The 22,407-nt window shown below is 51.2% G+C and overlaps 1 protein-coding gene across 2 annotated transcripts in view; it reads left to right on the top strand.

The window, feature by feature from the left end:
- The first annotated feature begins 17,316 nt into the window (after positions 1 to 17,316).
- KSR1 (kinase suppressor of ras 1) overlaps positions 17,317 to 22,407 on the top strand; it is a 163,911-nt gene continuing 158,820 nt past the window's right edge. Inside the window, exon 1 of one of the 2 annotated variants that reach the window (XM_086686538.1) lies at positions 17,317 to 17,844. In XM_086686538.1, coding sequence (XP_086542664.1) covers positions 17,614 to 17,844 — 231 coding nt within the window. In that variant the 5' untranslated portion in view covers positions 17,317 to 17,613. The remainder of the gene's footprint in view (positions 17,845 to 22,407) is intronic. The other variant, XM_086686539.1, reaches the window with a different exon arrangement.

Here is a 22,407-nt window from a genome sequence, read left to right as displayed (position 1 = left end):
TTAACCATCTGATCTAAACCCTTAGGAGGCCATCAACTTTACTTAGGGCTGAAGGATGTCCCTCCTGCTCATACATTCATTCAATAAATATTTACTGAGAGAAACCAGGTCCCTGCTTCTCAACACCAAAATAATTCCAGATGTTTCAAAGATGTTTACATGCAAATAAATAAAACCAAGAAAGCTCTAGAAAAAAAAGAGGTTTTAGAAAATAATTTTGGACAGTTGGGGGCCGCTAAAAGCATAACACAATATATGAAAAAAGAAGTTACTACACGTCATCACATAAAGTTCTTTTTTTTTTTTTTTTTAGAGGAGGGGGAGGGGCAAAGGAAGAAAGAGAGAGAATCCCAAGCAGGCTCAACGCTCAGCGAGGAGCCTGACTCCAGGCTCGATCCGTGACCCTGGGATCATGACCTGAGCTGAAACCATGAGTCAGATGCCCAACTGACTGAGCCACTCAGGCACCCCCACATAAAATTCTTAAACCTCTATTAAGCAAAAATGAAGATAAACAAAGAAAAACAAATCAATACAGAATATTTGTAACATCTATATAAGACAGGAGGCTGATTCTTGGACTATACCAAGAAGGCTTACAAATCAAAAGGACAAAAAACCCACAGAAAAATGGGCAAAAGAATATGATAAACTATGAGCAACCTTATTTATATTCTAGGAAATGCAAATTAAACAACAATACAATATAATCTTTCTATCAGACTTGACCAAGTTAAAACGATTGGCAATACCCAGTCTTGGCAAGAATGTGAATAAACAGGAATTTCATTCACATTTATTGGCAAGAATTGTCATGAGCTCTTGGGACAGCAGTTTGGTAACATCTATTAAATTAACAGCGTTCACCTCTTTTGACCTCACAGTCTCACTTCTAGGAATTTGTCCAAGGGCACGAGTTTGCACAGCATGCACAAAGTAGAGCGTTGCCACCTTGTAATTTCGGAAAAGAAAGGGGGCAAGGCTTCATCAGTGGGAAATGGTTAAATTGTGATCAATCCATACAATGAAATCTAAACACCTGTTTTGAGGAATGAGCCATCTCTCTAGGTGCTGATGTGGGAAGAGTCATGATGTATTAAGAGGAAAAAACAAGTTTTGTGTATTTATTTAATTTCTTTATTTTGGGGGGGGGGGGAGAGAAAGAGAGAGAGAGAGAGAGAGAGAATCCCAAGCAGGCTCCCAACTGTTAGCACAGGAGCCCGATGCAGGGCTTGAACTCCCAAACCGTGAGGTCGTGACCCGAGCTGAAATCAAGAGTCAAGACCCTTAACCCACTGAGCCACCCATGGGCCCCGAAAAAGCACGTTTTAAACAAGCATTTCCCATTTTCGGGGGTGGTGGGGATATTGCCCGTATGTGTGTACAAGAGAGAGGACGCTAGTGATTGAACAGAAAACACATCCTGAAGGATTTAGCCCAAAAGTTCATTAATGCGGGATCGACGGGCAGCTTTTACTTTCTACGTCGTACGTGGCCACTGTGTTTGAGTTATTGATAATGAATCTACCTTATTTTTGAGATCCTAGAGACGAACTAGCACATGCAAAGGTCTGAAGCAAGAAGGCGCACCTGGGGAAATACATTGGTCCAAAGGAGGCCGGCGGGATGAGATGAGGCCCGGGGGAAAGGCGGCGGCAGGTGGCCCAGGGCGCCAGCACCGTGCCGAGCAGTGCGGGGTTCACTCTGGGGTTCACGCTGGCAGCTCCTCCCGGTCTCCACGGACCCCCGTCCTCCACCCACCTCTGACCATGGGAGTCTCCGGGGCTCAGCCCTGCTTCCGGTCTCTTCCTGTCTCCCTCTGTGATCTCATCCACGCTCCTGGCTATAAAAACCATCTTCCTGGGGCCCCTTCTCACATCTTCCCTCTTGCTGGGTCCCCTCGGGCCACGGGCGCAGATGCAGAATTCGAGGCACCAACGTCTGATGGGCATCTCGGACTCAACACATCGAAACCCCAACTTCCGACTTGTAGCCAACCTCACTCTCCAGCTCCTCCTCCAGCCTTCATCTCGGTAAATGGTGCCCCAGCCGCCCAGGGAGTCTCCTCGACTTCCCTCTTTCCTTCCCCGGAGCCCTCCACCCCTTCGGGTTCCTCAGCCACGTGGGCCTGTTTCGTCTCCAAAATCCACCTCGGATTGTTCCTTGTCTCCAGTGACCCTTGCTGCCCCTTGTCTGAAGTTCAGAAATGAGTGAAGAACAAACACATTCAGAGCTTTCCACAGGGAGCCAGCCCACGTGTTCGGCAGAACCTCAGTGGGGGGGGGGGGGGCGCGCGGGGGCGGGGGGGCGGGGCGGGGGCTGGGTGGGGGCGGGGGCGGGGGGTGGGGCGGGGGCTGGGTGGGGGCGGGGGCGGAGGGACGGCTTTGAGAGGGAAGGGGGAGCCCAGAAGGGAAGCTGTTGGCAGGGGAAGCTGGCCGGGGGCTGATAGACGTGGGTGACGGGTGAGGGGTGGCTATCTGGCTCTCAGTGTTTGTTCCTAAATCGGAAGCAGGGGTGAGAATGAGGGAAGCTGGCAGTTGCTGATCAAGTCCCGGCCATTTGGGGCTGATTGCTGCAGGGGTTGTGGTTTCCCTTCTTGGGCTGGTCGCTGCAGGCAGTAGGTCAGAGCTCTGTTTTTGTAGACAGCCCGGCCGGTGTCTGTTAGAATAGCCGGTGCCTCAAAGTGACCATCTCCTCTCTCTCAGTCACCTTCCAACTGCCCCCGCCTTCTATTCTTGCTCTTAGGACTCTGTTTTCCTGTTTCAAGAACGCTGGCCTCTGTGGGGACCAAGCTGTGGGAGGGCTCCTCGCCCCTGCTCACAGCCCTCCTCCCACACTGCCCACTGCACTCGGAAATCCAGTCTCCCGCAATGCCCTAGCTTCTGGACTCCAAGAAGTCCCCGCGTGCCCAGCTGGTTCCTGCCTCAGGGGCTGTGAGTGTGCTGCCACCCCCTCCCCCCCGACCCCCATACTTTCCACGTGGTGGCCCCTTGTCACGCACTGCTCGGATCAAACACCACCTGTTGGGCGGTCCTGTCTGAATTCACACCCACGTAAATCTCCCGAATCCTTGTGTATTCTTTTCACCAAAGCACTTCTCTCTATCTGAGTGTGTCTGGTGCTCTATTGTTGCCTTATTTATTGTCTGTCTTCTCCCACGAGAACGTTATCTCCAGGAGGGCAGGGACCACATCTGTCCCTTTCCACACAGGGGGCCCAGCCCTGTGCTGAGAGTGAAACGTGCTAAATACTTAATATAAATCTGTTGACCGAATGAATGAATGAATGAATGAAGCAAAGGCAGACAGCCTTGGAGACATGACCTGTGTCCTCTTGTTCTAATCTCAGGGACACATAGCATATCAGGCCACAACAGTGGCCACATCCCACCTAAGAACTCAGAAATCTTGCTGAAGAAGTCAACTAACTGCAGGGTCAGACGGGGTCCCTGTTTTGCAAAAGGGGACTTAAAGTCATCTCTGGGGGGCCTATTCGTTTGTTCTGATACAAGTCCTTCAGGGACACTTTAGCCTCAAAAAACGGAAGCAGAGACATTTCTGATTTAGCATCTTTTTTTTTTTTTAAGTTTATTTATTTTGAGAGAGAAAGAGAGCAGATTGAGGAGGGGCAGAAAGAGAGAGAGAGAGAGAGAGAGAGAATCCCAAGCAGGTTCCAAGCTATCAGTGCAGAGCCCAACTCGGAGCTCAAACACATGAACCATGAGATCATGACCCGAGCCCAGATCAAGAGTTGGACGTTTAACCGACTGAGCCACCCAGGTACCCTGCAGAGTTTTAAATTGTGAAAAGTCGTGTTTGCCCAGACTATAAACGTGTTTGCCGAAATAATAAACAAGAGTCAATATGAAAAACTGAGGTTTCCTAACTATTGCCCGGGTCCCCTGTCGCAAATATTTTACCTTTGTAATTGATTTTTTGGATTTCTTTTCCTCTACAGCTTAAAATAACAAGCTTGTGTGGCTGCTGCATGATTTTTCAGTCTTAGGATCATTTATTGACTTTACACTGTGCAAAATGAGGACTTGGCCGTGTATCTTTTCCTCATTGTCCACCACAAAGACAGCTCTTTCCATCCTCCCAGTCCCATTATATTCTAATTTTCCTTAGATTAACCGTCAGTACTTACACTGTTATGACTGTGGTGACATGCTGATCATAGCTGAACGGAATGGTAGCAAATTACAATTACGTTTCCTTTCCTGAGCCATTTTGTTTTCTCTGGAGTTCATTATTGCCTCATTTTTTTTTTCTGTCTGGTTGCTTCTCAGCTTCCCTAAATCCCTTACCACTGCTCTATCAGCTTCCCAGCTTCCAAGATTTTATAGCTGTTGTCTCCTTTACTGGAGGGGGAAAAAACATCCCTTTACTGTAGTTCTAGCAGATTTGGGCAAGGGAGTAAAAGTAAATGCAAATATTTTCTCCCAGTTTAGGGCTTGTCTTTTCTTAACGCTGTCTTGGGCGGGGCGGGGGGGGGGGGCTCAAAACTTTTGAATTTTAAAGAAGCCAAATGGGTCAAATTTTTTCTTTTCTCATGTCATATTGGTGTGTGTGTGTGTGTGTGTGTGTGTGTGTGTGTGTGTAAGTGCTCCGTAAAGGTTAGCTAAAAATCTGCACCTTATCTCTGAACCTTGTAAAGAATTGCTAAACCTGACCCACTGGTCTGAGCTAGGAGGTGAGAGCATTGATGGGGGGAGGTCTGGAGCCTGTCTCCACTAGGTCGTCTGGGCTCCTGGCACTGGGGCTGATGGAGATACATCACAGACCCAGTGGCTTTGTCGACAGGCTTAGCTCCCAAAGGGGAGGCCTAGACACCCTTAGGGACAGGGCCTGGCTGAAGACTGTGAGAATAACTGTAGGGAGAGTAAGTGCAGGGGCACCAGGGTGGCTCAGTCAGTTAAGCGTCTGACTCTTGATTTCCGCTCAGGTCAGGATCTCACCGTTTGTGAGACTGAGCCCTATGTCGGGCTCTGTGCTGACCGCATGGAGCCTGTTTGGGATTCTCTCTCTCCCTCTTTCTCCCAACAAGTAAACATTAAAAAAAAAAACTGAGGAGGGTGAGTGTTTCAAGTCCTTGTAATTATGCTATTCGATAGAAATGTGACCTCATTTTATACTGTTGAGGCTTAAAGTCTCCTCAGGATGCTAAGGCCATAGGGAACAGGTGTGGGCTAGCCTCCATAGAATGGGGAGAGTATTGAAAGTATGTAAATAACTGTGGGAACTATACCTCTCAGCAGCCCCCTTCCCTCTAGGCCCTTATCCACCCAGCCACCCATCTAGGGGAATATCAGTCGAAGACAATGGATTCTTCTCAAACTGTGGTATTTCAGGGACCACAGTAACCAGGGTGGGTGGGTGCAGGTGGCAAAAGAGACCCTTTCCAAGTCCGTCTTCTGCCTGGGACTAGGTTAGCGCCACCTCGATTTCTGATGAAACAAGTCCTCCCAGGCTATGAAATCCAGCTCGACACATATCTTTATACTAATTAAATTGGCTCATTTGGTTCAGTGAGGAACCCCAAACCTTTTGGAGCGCTGAGTCACGAGCAAAGATGGCTTCCCTCAGGTTGCTCACGGCCTAGGGCGGGAGGCAGATGCGGAAATAGATGCGGAAACAGTGTTTTGAGGCCGGGATGCCCTATGATGCCCGGCACAGGACTTTGGCAGCTTGGAGGAAGTGAGCAGGGCCAGCCTGGAGGGGGGGGGGGGGGGGGCTTCTGGTAAGAGGTCACACTGGAGTCCTGAGTCCTGAGTTGTGAGCAGGACTGTATGAGTAAAAGGTGAGTGGGTGGTCGCTAGGCGAAGAGTCATTTGAAGATCATTTGGCTTGTGATTTGGTAGGTCCAAGAGCCGAGGCTACATACATTTTGGTTATTCTGTGACTGTGGGGGCGACCCCTGACAGTTACTTAATTTCTCTGGGTTTAAACCCAAGGAGCTACCAACCCCATCTGGAAGATGTGGACTTCAAGCAAGCTAATATTAGGTGAAAGGACCCTGAGGCTCTTCAAAAACAATGGGGCAATAGAAAAGGCAGTGCCTTATCATTACCCTTAATTCTATTACGGGTGTGGGTGATATCTCGTGGCACTCGGGTCCTAGGAATCTTTGAACCTGGCATCAGCTTTGTGCTGGATTACCTGGAGGCAGGCGACGCAGCAAGGGCATTGGAAAATGAAGAGCTCAGCTTCATGGAATTTATCTAGAATTGCGCAATTAAAAAATCTAAGGAGGGGCGCCTGGGTGGCTCAGTCAGTTGAGCATCAGACGCTTGATTTCGGCTCGGGTCATGATCCCAGGGTCGTGGGATCGAGCTCCTCGCTGAGTGTGGAGCCTGCTTAAGGTTCTCTCTCTCTCTCTTTTCCCCTCTGTCCCTGTCTCCTGCTCACATTCTCTCTCTCTCACTTAAATTAAAAAGAAAAGAAAACAATATCTAGGAGAAAAAAAGCCATTTTCATTTTAGCATACGTGCAGATTTTATGTTTTGGGGTCTTATTTTTATTTTGGCTCATATTAGTGGGCATGGGCACCATGATCTTTCAATGCTTTGACCCCAGAAAGGATATTACATTATCTTTAATTTCTAGTCATTTCCTGCCACCTCTTTTTTTTTTGAGAGAGAGAGAGAGAGAGAGCATGAGTAGGGGAGGAGCAGAGAGACAGGGGACAGGGGACCCAAAGCACACTCAGCTGACAGCAGACAGCCTGATACAGGGCTTGAACTCACAAACTGCGAGATCATGACCTGAGCCGGAGTCTGATGCTCAACCGACCGAGCCACCCAGGCGTCCCATATTTCCCACCACCTTTCAAACAACCCGCCAGAAACCGCTGCCAGCCCTCGCCTCCTCATTTCATGTTCATTGCTCCCTTTTGCAGGGGGCGATGGGTGAGAGGATTCTGGAATTGGAAAATCGTATCAGAGAAGCTGTGGGAATGATTGGAACTAATACAGAGTGCTCCCATGTGCCAGACTCAGAGGCTGAAGGCTTTACATGCTCTGATCACTTAATCCCTGTGACAGCCCTACCCGGGCCATTTACACAGGAGAAGTTAGGAACTCAGAGAGATAAAGTGACTTGGCTAAGGTCACATTATGAATGAGGGGTAGAAATGGAATTTAACCTCAGGTTAGCCTCATCCCACAGTGCTGGCCCTTGACCTGGCCCTTGACCGTTCCTCATGCTGCCTCATGCAGGCAACAGCCAGACTCGGGGCAAAGAGATGATCTCATTCTGAGTCTTCCCTTTCTGGAACTAGATGTCAATAATATGGGGCCTCCTCTACTTCCCAATCTGCATTGCCAGATTCTCTGCTCAGGTTATTTTCACATAGACGTGTAATATATGTGAGTATACATTTAATAGGAAGGGGAGTTTCTTTCAAAGGATCCAATAGGGTATTTAAGCGCCTATCAGGAAATTCAGTCTTGCAAAAGCAAAACAGTATTCTTAACTTATCGACCTTTCCTTGTTTTGTGACGTTTGCAAAGTTCCCGGTGATTCGTGCAACAGCGATTTACTTAGCACCTACTATGTACCATGTGCTGTTGTAAGTGCTAAGGATTTAGGGACGGGCACACTGCTGGATAAAGAAGGAAACAAATCCATAAACCAGCCAGGTTGACAAATAGCGATAAGGCCAAGGAAGGACACAAACAGGGCAGCGGGACACAGTGGCAAGGGGTAGGAGGGGGCGGCTCTGGAGAGTGTGGCCAGGGGAAGCCTCTGTGGGCAGGTGGCATCTGAGCTGAGAGCTGAAAGGTAAGAGACGCCATGCGTCTGGACAGCTGGAGAGCAGGCACGAAGGTGACAGTCCTCCTAGGTCCTGGACAGAGATCTGGAGCAAGCCGATGTAGAGGATGAGAGGCCGGCAAAAGGAAGACCAAAAAATAGCATTCGGAGAGGTAGGAGGAAACGCAAAGGTCTTAGGGGCAAGGAAGCCAAGAGAACTGTTTCAAGGAGGATGTGGGGGCGCCTGGGTGGCTCAGTCGGTTAAGCGTCTGACTTCAGCTCAGGTCACGATCTCACGGTTTGTAGGTTTGAGCCCTGCGTCTAGCTCTCCGCTGTCAGGGCGGAGCCTGCTTCAGATCCTCTGTGCCCTCTCTCTGCCGCTCCCTCCCTCAAAAATAAATAAAAATATTTAAAATTGTTTACTGCCCCTTCCCTGTCTTTCTCATGCTCTGTCTTTCTCTGTCTCTCAAAAATAAATAAACGTTAAAAAAATTAAAAAAAAAAAAAGGGGCGCCTGGGTGGCTCAGTCAGTTGAGCGTCCGTCTTCGGCTCAGGTCATGATCTCGCAGTTCGTGAGTTCAAGCCCCGCGTCGGACTCTGTGCTGACAGCTCAGAGCCTGGAGCCTGCTTCGGATTCTGTGTCTCCCTCTCTCTGTCCCTTCCCTGCTCATGCTCTGTCTCTTTCCGTCTCTCAAAAACGTATAAACGTGAAAAAAATTTTTTTAATTGTTTAAAAAAGAAGGAGGATGTGGTGACTGCTCTAGGGGTTGTCTCTCAGATTTGGGAACATGGGGGCCACTGGAGAGCTGGAAATGAGGAATTCCAGTAGGAACTTTGTCAGGCCTTGTCATGGAGACAAAGCTAGGCCAGTAGGTTGGAGAAAGCAGGTGCAGTAAAGAAGTTGAGTGTAGACAACTCTTCCAAGGAGTTTGGAAAGCAGAGAAACAGGGCAGAAGCTGGAAGGGCATTTGGGAGTAAAAGCAAGGTGTGCTGGCTGGCCTCCCATCTAAAATCTGTTCTTTGCCCGTGTGTGTTCCGCTCTGGGCTCTGAGAGGGTGACCCTTCTGTCCTGCATCTTGGACTCTCCGCCAGAATGCTCCCAGGCAGGTTCAGCCCAGAGGAGGCAAAGGCAGCAGAGGTGAAGGCTGGGAGGAAGAGAGGCCGGGTGTTCTTCCCCTCTGCTTCACCCCCTGGGCACCTCGTCCCTAGCAGGAGCCGCGCGTTCTATGCTGGCAAGTGCTTCCGGGCTGTCCCCTCTCACATGCCTCAGGGTGCACTATTTCTCCCTCTCACTCTTTCTGCATGGGAGGCCTCACCCCTACTTAGCACTGCTTGTCTCTGGGCGCCCCAACATCCTTGTTTGCCCCTTAACTTTGTAAGTGGCCCCTTCTTTGCTGTCAGTTGAACCATCTGAGTGAAGTTTGCTTCTTGCCAGGTGCGGTACAGGGATGTGCTTTTCCTGCCCCCATTTTTTCTCTTTCTTTCTTTCTTTCTTTCTTTCTTTCTTTCTTTCTTTCTTTCTTTCTTTCTTTCTTTCTCTTTCTTTCTCTTCCTCCCTTCCTTCCTTCTTCCCTTCCTTCTTTTCTTTCTTTCTTTTCTTTCTCTTTCTCTCCTTCTTCCCTTCCTTCTTCAATTCCTTCTTTTTTTTCTTTTCTTTTCTTTCTTTCTTTCTTTTTCTTTCTTTCTCTCCTTCCTCCCTCCTTCTTCTCTTTCTTTCTTTCTTTCTTTCTTTCTCTTTCTCTTCCTCCCTTCCTTCCTTCTTCCCTTCCTTCTTTTCTTTCTTTCTTTCTTTTCTTTCTCTTTCTCTCCTTCTTCCCTTCCTTCTTCAATTCCTTCTTTTTTTCTTTTCTTTTCTTTCTTTCTTTCTTTTTCTTTCTTTCTCTCCTTCCTCCCTCCTTCTTCTCTTTCTTTCTTTCTTTCTTTCTTTCTTTCTTTCTTTCTTTCTTTCTTTCTTTCTCCTTCCTCTCTTCCTTCCTTCCTTCTCTTCTTTTCTTTCTTCCTTTCTCTCCCCTTCCTTCCTTCCTTCCTTCCTTCCTTCTTCCTTCCCTGTATCCTTCCTTCCCAAAAGAGATACACGTTTGTGCACAAATGGGAATAACCACCCAGGTTAAAGGAGAAAATGATGATGCAGAAAGAAGCAGGGTACTCGCTGGAGTGGAGGCCTCAAGCCGGCTGGAGGGGGTGGATCCCAAGGTACCTCCTCTATGGTTACGGAAGGAAGGGCAGGAAGCACAGACACAGGGCAGGAGGGCTGGTAGACTTGGTCTAACGGCTTCCAGTTTCTCAATGAAGGATGAGCCAAGAACATTAGCTGAGGAGTGCAAGGTAATTTGTAGAGACAGAAGAAAGCACGAAATAGCCATCTCTGAGAATAGGAAAAGGAACTTTCTAGGAAAGGTTGGTAGGCTTGCCAGGCGTGAGAAGTGCCAATTTGAGGTTTGCGGTCTTGAATTTAAAGGGCAACCCGTCAGCAGAGCTGTGTTTTTCTCCAATATCGCTCAGCCGCTCTGGCACAGGCCTGGAGAAGGTGGAGGGTTGGTTTTACAAGGGCTGGGACTTCGCCAGGTTCCTATGGGGGAAAGAGAGTACGAGCTCATGGAGGGGGCCTGCTGGGGAGCGACAGTCAAGATGGAGTGTGGAATCTATGTAGGGTAAGGAGGGAAGGAAGGCCACGAGCAGGGGATAGTGGGAAAGGTGGTACTGAAAGCAGATAGGAGGTTGTGATGAGGCACAGGGGACGGGGCGGAAGCTGGAGCCCACAGTGGAAGAGTTGAAGTGTGCAGGGGATTGGTCCCAGACCCCAGAGGACAGGGAGCATGCCCTGGGGACCTCGGAAGGGCAAGGATTCGAAAGTGGAGGGGAGCAGTCGGCCGCCTGAGTGGCTCAGTTGGTTAAGCGTCCGACTCTTGGTTTGGACTCTGGTCACGATCTCAAAGTTCACGGGTTCGAGCCCTGCATTGGGCTCTGTGCTGACAGTGCAGAGCCTGCTTGGGATTCTCTCTCTCCCTCTCTCTCCCTGCCCCTCCCCTACTTGCTCTCTCTCTCTCTCAAAATAAATAAGCCTAAAAAAAAAATTAAAAGAAAGCGGAGGAGAGTTCAAGGTTTGGAAGAGGTAAATGGGAATGAAGATGATACCCACATCACCTCCTGCCTTCCCGTGGATGGGTTTCTCTTTTCCGGGTTGCCGGAAAAGGCACTCGGCAACTTGAGTGACTTCTGTTTCAGGGCTGAGAAGGACCTTTTTCAACTTGGCTCCTTCTTGTGACCTGACCCAGAGCGGGTTCTGAGGACACTTCTCAGGTGGTGGGGATTTCTTCTAGAGGGAGCACCTGAGGCCACACAGGGGTCAATATTCCAGAGAGAGGCCCTGGTTTCTTTGCCTACAAAATGCAATCTGTCATTTGTTTACTAAAAGACATATTGTGCACCAGGACTATCCACTTAATTTAATTTAACTTATGTATCTAATTTATTTATTTTATGTTTATTTATGTGGGAGAGCACAAGCAGGAGAGGGGCAGAGAGAGGGAGACAGAAGATCCAAAGCTGGCTCTGCACCGACAGGCTGACAGCAGCGATCAGGGGCTCGAACTCACAGACCACGAGATCACGACCTGAGCCGATGTCAGACGCTCAACTGACTGAACCACCCAGGAGCCCCTATTTATTTATTTTGAGGGACAGAGAGAGAAAGAGAGAGCTCAGGCATGGGGATGTGTGAGTGGGGGGGGGTGCAGAAGGGGTAAGAAACAGAGAGGATCTTAAGCAGGCTCCATGCCCAACTCCACGGGGCTCGATCTCATGACTGAGATCATGAGCAGAGCCGAAATCAAGAGTTGGACGCTTAACTGACTGAGCCAGACAGGCACCCGTAGGCGTATCTATTTCCTTTACCTCTCAGCCACCCTGGAGGGAGAGGTTATTATACTCATTTTTATTGATGAGGGAATATAAACTCAGGGAGGTGAAACACTTCCCCAAGGTCATATAGGATCTATTTGAGTCCAAGAAGGCTCATTACCTAGTCAGGGAAACAGGCAAGGGAAGAACCAAAAATACGTGGTGTGTGCAAAGGTCTGCGGGCATGAGGGAGTTAGAAAGATTGATTCTGGGGCAGGGGGAGGGCGCCTGGATGGCTCAGTTGGTTAATCATCCAACTCTTGGTTTCAGCTCAGGTCGTGATCTCGAGGGTCGTCAGTTCCAGCCCCACGTCGGGCTCTGCACTGACGGTGTGGAGCCTGCTTGGGATCCTCTCGCTTTCCCTCTCTGCTCCCCCACCGTCAAAAAATAAAAAAAGATTGATTCTATTGTGGGAGGGGGTGAAGGGCACGTCAGCCCCGTCTACACACAGGATGAGTGGAAATGTGTGTAGGGGAGATGGACAGGAAGGACTGGAGGCAGAAGTGACAGCTTGAGCAAGGTCACCGTGACATGATACTGCCCAGCGTGACCCACGAGTATTGAGTAAAAGTGGTCAGGATCAACAGCTAGGCAGGGTTCCTAAGCTTGTCCACAGCCCCATTCTTTCCCGGAGACACGCTTTTTATTTTCATCAGATTCTTAAAATTGGGACATTGACTGAAAAAAAACCTCGAGTGGCACATGAAACTGGACAAGTCAGCAGGGCCTGGGAATGAAGGGTTTTGTAGGCCTTGTTTCAGGAATTCATACTTCAAAAGTCTTTTCATAAACTATAAAGTGATGTATCATTTACTGCTCTGTTCCCAGAGTCTAGCACAATGCCGAGCACATATTGGGGGCTCAGTGCATAGTTGATGAATGGATGAATGAATGAATGAATGAATGAGCACAGGTAACAGATAATAGGGTTCGTCTCCCCAGGGTGACTCCATGCATTTCCTGGATAATGTAACTGAAGAGGAAATCCAGGAAACCAAAGCTTCTCCTGTACTGCCCCTAAACATGTGACCTGTCAGTCCTGTGGTGATGCTGGGGGTGGAGGTGGGGAGGGGAGGCGTGGCTGCACCTGACCACAGGGTAGGGTGCTTCTGACCGTGCCCTGCAGTCTCTTTGGAGGAGCAGAGGCCAAGATGGCCCAAATCATGTCTTTCCTCCTTCCACAGTCAACCCGTTGGCTGTCGGGCATCCACTCTATTTCCTCTGTCTCCTCCTCACCCCCGAGCGCTTGCTCCTGCTCCTGTGATCTCACTTGGGCCCTGCAAGCAGTCTCAAAACCAGTGGCCCTGCTTTTGCCCCACCTTTCTAACCTCCACTCTTCATGTGGTGGCCAGAAAGATCTTTAGGACACTTAAAATTGTCAGGAATGTGGCTTTCTTTCAATGTACTTAGAGAGCTGTGCTTCTAAAACTTCAACGTACGTTCAAGTCATGTGGGGATCTTGCTAAAAATCCAGGCTGTGATTCAGCTGATCCGGGGCAGGGCCGGAGACCTTGCATTTCTAAGGAGCTCCCGGGCGACGCGGGAATCTTGGACTACATTCAGGAGTAACAAAGACTTAGAGAAAAATCCAAACTTCCTGCCCAAGTCCTACTTCATCGGGCCCCTTTCCAGAAATCCTCCGTTCTCTGCAACCCCTGCTCTTCTCTCCCTGTGCTGTAGCCACACTGGCCTTCATGCTATTCCTGGAGCAAGCTGAGTTGTTCCTGCCGCAGGGCATTTGCACGTGATGTTCCCGCTGCCTAGAATGCCTTCTCCCGGAGCTCCACATGGCTTGTTCCTTCTCTTTCTTTAGATCTTAATTCAAGATCAGTCATAGAGTACTTCTCTGACCACTTCAGCTGAAGAAGCACCCCATACCCTGGGGACTTGCTATCAGCTATAAACTTCTCTCCCTTCACAACACTTATCCTTCATTGAATTTACTCTGGGTGTATATTTAACTTCTTGTCTCCATGCTCAGGTTTGCTCCATGTGAATAAGGACATGGTTTCCTTCCCTTGGCCTATCCCAGAGGCTAGCACACGGCAGGTGCCCTTCTCGTGTTTTCTGGGTCTAGGCACGAACGTTCCTGCGCGGCTGCTGTGGTGCCGAGATGCTCGCAGCGCTGTGCAAGCTTCGAAGGCTTCACGCGCCAGCAATGCGGGTGCCCGAGGCAGAGGGGAGGGCGGAAGGAAGGAGCGAACCCTCTTGTCCTGAGGATGCCACAGAAAAAGTCTCAAGAGTCTGGAGATGAAGTTCCGCCCAAGAATCACCACGTAATGGATGAATTCACCGAACCAGGAGAGACTCACTCGGGAGGGTGAGGAAGGAAACTAAGTAACATTAGTTGAGTCACCGAAGGTGCTTGAAACAGGGCCTGCGATGCAGTATTTCACCAATAAATATGAATAAATACATCGAGAGTAAGGACTCTGCGACCATCACTTTGCAGAATGTTCTCGGTTCCTACTCACAACGCGTGCCCTCCATCTTGCAAATGAGGAGAAAGACTCTGAGATAAGAGAAGGCTTGCTCAGGGTTCGGAGACAAGACGGAGAACCCCACTCCCTCAAACAGCTCCGGGGAAGGTTGTAAACGCCACGCTCCCTGTCCCTTGGCCTGCTCTTTCCTGTGCCCTTGCACCTGTTACCACCAGCCATGCTGGGCATTCTACTGAATTATTTATGGTCTGTCTTCGCTCACCAGAATATAAACTCCCGGAGGGTAAGGATTTTTTGTTTTGTTTTTGTTTTGCCCACTCCTGCTTCCCAGAGCCCAGAATAGGGCTTGCCACAAGACTCAACACTTGAGGAATTCTGAATGTTAAAGGGATGAATGAAGGGATTATTTGTAAAGCCTTGCTTTCTGCATCTCTGGGAGGCAGGGGTGTAACGCAGGAGAGGAACGCTGTGGCTTGCAGGTCAGAAGGCAGACCGTGTCCACAGAAGAGGGGCTGACCGGCCACACGGAGCCTGGCGGGAGAGAAGCCGGGGAACAGGGCTTTGTCCAGTCTCCAACCCTCACACCGCTGCCAGGCTGGCAGTTACCCTTCTCAGGATACAGCTTCCCACATAAAATGGCCCTGGGGGGGGGGGGGGGAGGTGGGGGGATGTGTCAACCGGGCCCCAGTGGCAATTACAGCTTGATGTAAATGCATAAATAGGCACTTACCAGGAAACCTCTTGTGAATTGAGTTAGAAGTGAGTCATTCACTCAAGCCTGGCTGCTCCAGCTGCTGAACAGACAGAGATTCTGAGCCACCCAGGACACACAATGGACGGTCCCTTGAGATAGCTCCCTGGGCCCGCTGACCTTCCTTTGCACCAACCTTTTTATTTTTTATTTTATTATTTCTTGTAATGTTTATTTTATTTTTGACAGAGAGCTTATGCTCACGGGGGAGGGGCAGAGAGAGAGGGAGACAGAACCTGAACAAGTTCCAGGGTCTGAGCTGTTAGCACAGAGCTGGATGTGGGGCTCGAACCCAAGGCTCGAACTCAGGAACGGAGAGGTCATGACATAAGCCGAATCATGACGATCAGATCAGGGTGCTTTACCAACTGAGCCACCCAGGCACTCCTACACCAACCCTTTTAAAGTTCAGGCTCCCAGACCCCACAGCATCAGCCTCACCCAGAACTTGTTAGAAAATGCAAATTCTCCAGCCACTGAACCAGAAGCCCTGAATGTGGGGTCCCTCGCTCTGCCTGTTCACAAGGCCTGCAGGAGATTCTGATTCACAGTTTGAATAACGGTTACACAGTTTCAATCCGGGCAGTTAACTATTCCTGCAGGGGCGGTGGGCTGGGCTAAGGTAACAGGGTTGGGGGCTTCACAGACACAGACCTGAGGGTCCTGTTTTAAATTAAGTAAGGAATGGAGTAGTGACTCTTAGTGGGAAGGGTCAAGAGTTAGGGAGGAAGCCCCTTGTGTTTCACAAAATCTTCACAAGAGGGGTTAGTTTGCAAAAGCACATTTTAAAGTTATAGTTTTGTGTTTTAGTTTTGAAATTTCAAATGACATTAAAGGAAGATTTAAAAATTTTCTTAAATGTTTATTTATCTTTGAAGGAGAGAGAGACAGAGCGTGAGCGGGGGAAGAGCAGAGAGAGAGGGAGACAGAATCCGAAGCAGGCTCCGGGCTCTGAGCTGTTAGCACAGAGCGCAAGACAGGGCTGGAACTCAAGATCCACCAGATCATGACCTGAGCTGACGTCGGACACTTAACCGACTGAGCCACCCAGATGCCCCAAGGAAGGTTTAATATAAGTTGCCACCCACTACTGTGTGTAGACTTCAGGTAGGAATACAATGCTTGGACACTCTCTCCTGTTCACTTCTCCTTCTTCATAAAAAGGGGGCGGGGGGGAGATGGGGAGAGGGACAGACACACAAAGAAAGTCCCAATTTCCCTGAAATGGCCTGAAAGATAGGAGAAACTCAGCATAGGATGTGCCCAAAGAATTCATGAAATGGGTCGCACAACTTCATTGAGCTCCTACTGTGGGCCCTGCGTTGTATTTGGCTCTAGGAAGAGGAAACAAAGATAAATTATTCAGCCACTTCTGCAGCCAAGGCGCTTACATTCTGAGAGCTATTTCTTCCAGTTAGCAGATGTTGGAAGTATAGATGGTGCGCTTTTGATTAAGAGTCCCGGCGTTTCAGTTTAGCCAAGTAACAGGGCGCAAGTGAAGCGGCAGGAGGTGGGAGGGGAGAGTGGGGGCATGGGTTGCGGCTTGAATGCCGAGTTAAGAGGCAAAGAAGATAGAAAGGCCCTGCACACACAGGCCAGTAGCGGTATTGTGCCCGTGCCACTGCTGGCATCTGGGGCCATGGTCAGGAAATCTGAGGTTGGTCAGTAACAATTACTAGCATTTATCCAGTGATTACACGTGTCAGTAATCAATTTAGGTCCACACGTTAACTCATTCTTTATATGAACCCTAGAAAATAGATACTATTATCACCCCATTTTTATTAATTAGAAAGCTCAAGACGGTCAGAGGGGGAGCTCAACAGCTCAGCTGTCACAGCTAGGTAGAGTGTGAATTTCAACCCAGGCTGTCTGTTCTAGAGCGCTTCAAGTGACAAATCAATGTGCCACCCCAAGCGTCTGGACTGGCCTGCTGGGTAGGGGTGGCGGAGGGATGGGATGATGATTTTGATGGGTAAATACGATCCTGAAGAAAGCTCCGACGTCTTTCTCCATGCCCGAACATTCCCTTTGGCATAGACAATCGAGAGTCAATGCTCCGGAAACCAGCCAGAGGACAAGTACTTTAGGCCCCTTCCCACTAGATGGCGGCCCCTAAACCAACATAGAAATTCTGGAACCTCCACTGTCCCCACCTTCCAGGGTTAGGCTCTGCCGCAGAATTGCAGGAAGCGCACCCTCCTCCCACCCAGGGGCTACCGGCCCCTGCCCCGCCCCATCCGGGGGTCGTGGGAAGCCCCCAGGCTGGAGGCAGAAGTGGAGGGGGCGGGGAGACGATCCCACCCCCCCCCCCCTCCCCGCTCTGGGCGCCGGAGGGAGGAGCTGGTGCGCAGCGGCCACTCCCGGAGCGAGGAGGCGGGGCGCTCCCGCACTGCCGGAGCCGGTCGCCAAGGGGAAGGCCTGGACCGCCGGGCGCTGGGCGCGGACTCGGGCCCCGAGGGCGCGGGCCGAGCGGCAGGTGCGCGGCGCGGACTACAAGTCCCAGCATGCCCAGCTACCCTGACCCGGCCCCCGCTGCCACTTAAAAGCTTCGGGAGCCGCAGCCGTCGGGTCGCCGCGGCTTTCGCTTTGCAGCCGCGGCTGGGCGGGCGGGAGCGGCGGGCTTGGCGGCCGGCAGTCCTAGCGTCCGGGCTCCGGCTGCGCCGAAGGGCGCTCTTCGTCCGGCCCTCCCCGCGCGCGGAATCCCTCCCGAGGCGCCCGCGCCCCCGGGCTCCCCGCCTCGCCCACCCCGCGGCCCCGATGCCGAGGCATGGATAGAGCGGCGCTGCGCGCGGCGGCGATGGGAGAGAAGAAGGAGGGCCGCGGCGGGGGGGACGCGGCGGCCGCGGACGGGGGCCCCGGGGCCGCGGCCAGTCGGGCGCTGCAGCAGTGCGGGCAGCTCCAGAAGCTCATCGACATCTCCATCGGCAGCCTGCGCGGGCTGCGCACCAAGTGCGCCGTGTCCAACGACCTCACCCAGCAGGAGATCCGGACCCTGGAGGTAAGGGGGCCGCGCGGCCCGGGGAGCGGCCCCGGCACCTCCCTCGATGCCCCAGGGCACTCCTTCCCAGATGCATCCTGGAGCCGGTGTCGCCCCTTTGAGGCTTCCTCTCCCTCCTCCAGTCGCTGTTGCGGCAGCTTGGGGACCCAGGACCAGCCCGTCACCTTGGGCGGGATTTGGGGGGAGGGGCGGAGTGGGAACTGGGGTGGAGGCTCGAGGAGCCCGTGGGCGGGGTGGGCTGCGCGCGGGCATCCCCTGCCTCCCCATCTCCGCCCCCGCCCAGTTTGCGGGGCCGCAGGACTCATTCTCCCACTGAGTCACACGCTGGACTTTTCCCTGTGTGACTGAGGCGAGCAGCCGTGGGCCGGGGTGACGGGGAGGGGGGGGGTCCCCCTGAAGTGTGATCACAGGCCCGCCATTCTCTTTCTCTCACGCCCCAGACTCCCTGCTTGTTCCTTTCTTTCCTTTCCTCCAGGATTTTTGTCTGCCGCTTTTCAAAACGTGTTTGCTGAAACTGCATATTTATTGCTCAGGCATTTGATGCTTTCCTTTCGCACAGCCACAGCATGTCACTGCTCAAAATATAATTACCCCCCGACTCCCCCACTCCTCCTCAGACACTGGATTTTGGTTTAGGAAGGTTTATGCTGGGGCACCAGGCCTTTGGTAGGAAGATGACACTATTTAAGGGGTTCTGGGGGAGAGAGTCTCCAGTGTAAAGAAGAAATAAGATCTGCAGGCCCTCCTCCCTCAAATGATAGCCAGGACGTGCAGTATTAAAAGGATTTGGAAGAACAAGTCAAAAGGGTGGTTGGGTTCTCAGAAGGGGGGGGGGGTCTCCCCCTCCCCCATACACAATAGAGGGAAACTAGTGCATTCCCAACTAGCTTTTGTCCTGACACTGGAAAGGCCGTAAAATTCCAGGGACCACTTAATTGCTACCCCAACTTGAAGTGGCTTCTTTCCACCTTGCGTCAGCACATCTGGCCTTCTGCCGATCTGGGGATGTTTTGTCGTGGGAGAACCTTAATTTCTCAACCTAACAGCCCCCTCCCCAGCCCTTTATTGCAAACTGCCTCTGCCAGCTGTCATAGGCCAATCAGCAGCCTGAATCCCTGTTTGATCCACAATGTTCGAGGGTGACTTCTCTCCTGCAGTTTTGTTTCCTTCAAAGCTACATACAAAACCAGGGACGTTGGGAGCATCTCGTGAGTGCTGGCTATTATTATTTTCATTACAGTTGCTCTAGCAGTACTGAGCGGGGCTTTGCTTTAAAAACCAACCAAGGGGCGCCTGGGTGGCGCAGTCGGTTAAGCGTCCGACTTCAGCCAGGTCACGATCTCGCGGTCCGTCAGTTCGAGCCCCGCGTCGGGCTCTGGGCTGATGGCTCAGAGCCTGGAGCCTGTTTCCGATTCTGTGTCTCCCTCTGTCTCTGCGCCTCCCCCGTTCATGCTCTGTCTCTCTCTGTCCCAAAAATAAAAAAAAAAACAAAAAAAAAAACAAAAAACAAAAACCAACCAACACTAACACCCCTCTGCCCCCAAGCTGTCCCTTCTTGCATGCATGCTGCTGTTTTCCATGGGGTGAGGGAAACTGGTCTCTTCTTGAACACAGCCGAATGTGTTTGCCCAGCAAAGTTCGGTGTTTGAACTGACACAATAGGGGGCCTGTGTGGCTTAGTTGTGGGAGGCGGGATCATCGTCCTGCAGCATGTGTCTGCTTGGACTGCTATGTTATCGAGATGAGAGAAAGTTCTCTGTGTTGACCTCTCTCGGCTTGTCCCCATGTTGCTCTGAAGAGCTCCTGGTTCCTGGAGTAGATACAGGAGGACTGTGTATTGTTCATTCTCTGGAAATGGTACTTTGCCCTCTAGATACCCTGATTTCCAGAGTCATTCATTTTAACAAAGATATGGCATCGTGACACCCCCAAGCATCGCTATTTAGGTCTGTGAGCTGTGTGTCAGTGGCCTCCCTCCTGCGTGTTTATTGGGTGATGGCCTCTGACAGCCAGAAAACCCACCCAAAGGAAATTTGCGTTGTAAACAGGAACGAATACCCAGGTCCCCGTTCTCTCCATTGTGGTGTGGGATTTGGGTTCACCCTACTCCGAGAAAAGGCAGGACCTGGTTTGTTTCTTGGGAATGGGAATTGAGACCTCAGGAACTGGCTCCCTAAAGCTGCGTCCAGCTAATTTGAATGAATCTCTTTGCCCTGGAGGCCTCAGCCTCCTAACCTGCACAGGGAGGTTGGGGTGGATCTCTGTAGGCCCTTGACAAGGCTCTACATTCTGTGGTTTGGTGAAGGGGCCTCTGTTGGGTTGAACCAAACGTTTGTTGCACATGCCTCTGTTTAAAAAACAGTTGTAAAATCCAGATTTACGAAACTGATAAAATAGGGGGGAAGTGTATTAGTGAAAGAATTCTGCTGATGGGGACAGTGTGGCGGACAGCTTTGAATTCAGGTCTGGGGTGGGGAGGGGTGTCTGTCCCATGACTTCTGAACCTCAACTTTCCCATCTGTAAAATGGGGATAAGATGGCATAAACCTGCAGTGCTGTGAGCCTATAAGTTTGTGTCCTACCACTGAAAGATTCTGCCTGTAAACTTTCCCTGGTGAGGGTCCAGTGGCATTCATTGCCACAGGCCACCTTTAGGGGAAGGTACTTCTCTACAGCTGGCTCTTGTCTCCTAGAGGTGGGTGACACGGGCCAGGAGACCATCCCGCCAGCATGTAGTGAGGGAGGCAGGACAGTGGTCCAGCTGTCCGCTCTGGCTTTCTTTTCTGTTCTGCAGGCTCCTCTCCCATCATATTCCAGGCCAGGGCCCCTAGAGAGAATGCTTTGCAACACTGGATTCCGGGCTTTTGAAGAAAGGGGTTCCCCAGAGGTCTTGGCTTATGCAACTGCGCCAGACTTCTCCCAGAATCTTAGGAACCCCAGCCCAATCTGGCCTTCATTAAAAAAAATTTTTTTTTAACATTTATTCATTTTTGAGAGTGAGCGAGACAGAGCATGAGTGGGGGAGGGGCAGAGAGAGAAGGAGACACAATCCGAAGCAAGCTCCGGGCTCTGAGCTGTCAGCACAGAGCCCGTTGTGGGGCTCGAACTCACGGACTGCGAGTTCACGACCTGAGCTGAAGTCGGACGCTTAACCGACGGAGCCATCCAGGCACCCCTGGCCTTCATCCAATAAGCACTCGCTGGGAGAAACAGCACGTGGGATGCCCCCGGAAGCCCCTGACCTGGGCGCAGCTGCTGGTGCCCCAGATCACAGGTCGTGATGGTGTGCGGGGTTGTGGGGGGGCGGGGCGGGCGCAACGCGTCTGGCTGCCCTTGTGATGACTTTTTCTCTGTGTAGTGGTCCAGTTTGGATTCAAAAGAGTGCAAGGAGCCGGGGTTCAATGTTTGCCTCCTACCTGCCGGCAAGTGTGCTGGAACCTTCTCAGGCTCCTCATATTTCCCAGAAATCCACCAACCTTCACCACACAATTTTTTCTCTCTAGATGGGGAGGGAGGGTGACAGAATCTAGAACTCAGAGCCTGAATTTGTAAACAAAGTTGTGAGGCTCCTTCATCCTAGAAGAGCCCCGTGCCCTGCCTCCAGCAGACCCTCCTAGGGGGTCTGAGAACTCCACCCAGGCAGGACGGAATGTTCTTGTTCCCACATGGGCTCACACAGGGACACCTGGCTGGCCTCACAGCTGGGCCTGGAGCCCCATGCCAGGTCATTCCCTCATTTATTCATGCTTTGTGGGCCGAGTCTGTGCTGAGCTCTGGGGAGAAAACAGTGCCTCGTGCAGGTTCACGTTTAGTGGCATCGTAACATTGCCCTTTTCTGCCGGCCTGCTAGTACTTTCCAGAACAGGCCAAGGCATACCGAGTCTCTCCACCTTGTGCTCTTTTAAAAAACATTTTTTTTGGTAATGTTTATTAATTTTTGAGAGACAGACAGAGCACGAGCCGGGGAGGGGCAGAGAGAGAGGGAGACACAGAATCTGAAGCAGGCTCCAAGCTCCGAGCTGTCAGCACAGAACCTGATGCGGGGCTTGAATGAACCATGAACTACGAGATCATGACCCGAACCGACCAGGTGCCCCGCCCCCTCTACCTTATGCTCTTATAGAGAGAAATTCCTTCCTATGCAAGCTGATCTGGAGGAAGAAGGCCCCGTGGACCTTGCCCATGGGACTTGCCCAGGAGGGGACCTTGGGGAACTGTGGTAGGTACAGTCTCTGAGTTGCCCTGGGGCCAGGAGGTGCCACTCGGAAGGTCAGCAGGGCTTGCCTTTTGCCCAGCTTGATTGTGACGGAGGTCAGAACCCTGCTGTGTGGAGTACCGAGCTCCAGGCCCCATGGTCCCTTATCTGCCCCCGCCACCCCCCCAACATCAGGCCCTCCAGGCTTGCATGAACATCCATTCACTCAACTTCCATCATTATTCGTTTGCCTGCTGGGCTAGCTGCAGCCCCCCTGGCAAGGATTCTGAGGTACTCGGGATGCCTTCCTGGTCTTTGGGGAAACTTGAATTCTAACGGGGAACCAGGCAGGTGAACCGTAGTGACTC

This window comes from Puma concolor, chromosome E1 (assembly GCF_028749965.1).
Source record: "Puma concolor isolate L17-30 chromosome E1, mPumCon1.1.hap2, whole genome shotgun sequence".
NCBI classification, from domain to species: Eukaryota; Metazoa; Chordata; class Mammalia; order Carnivora; family Felidae; genus Puma; species Puma concolor.
This window is presented reverse-complemented; position numbering and strand designations above follow the sequence as displayed.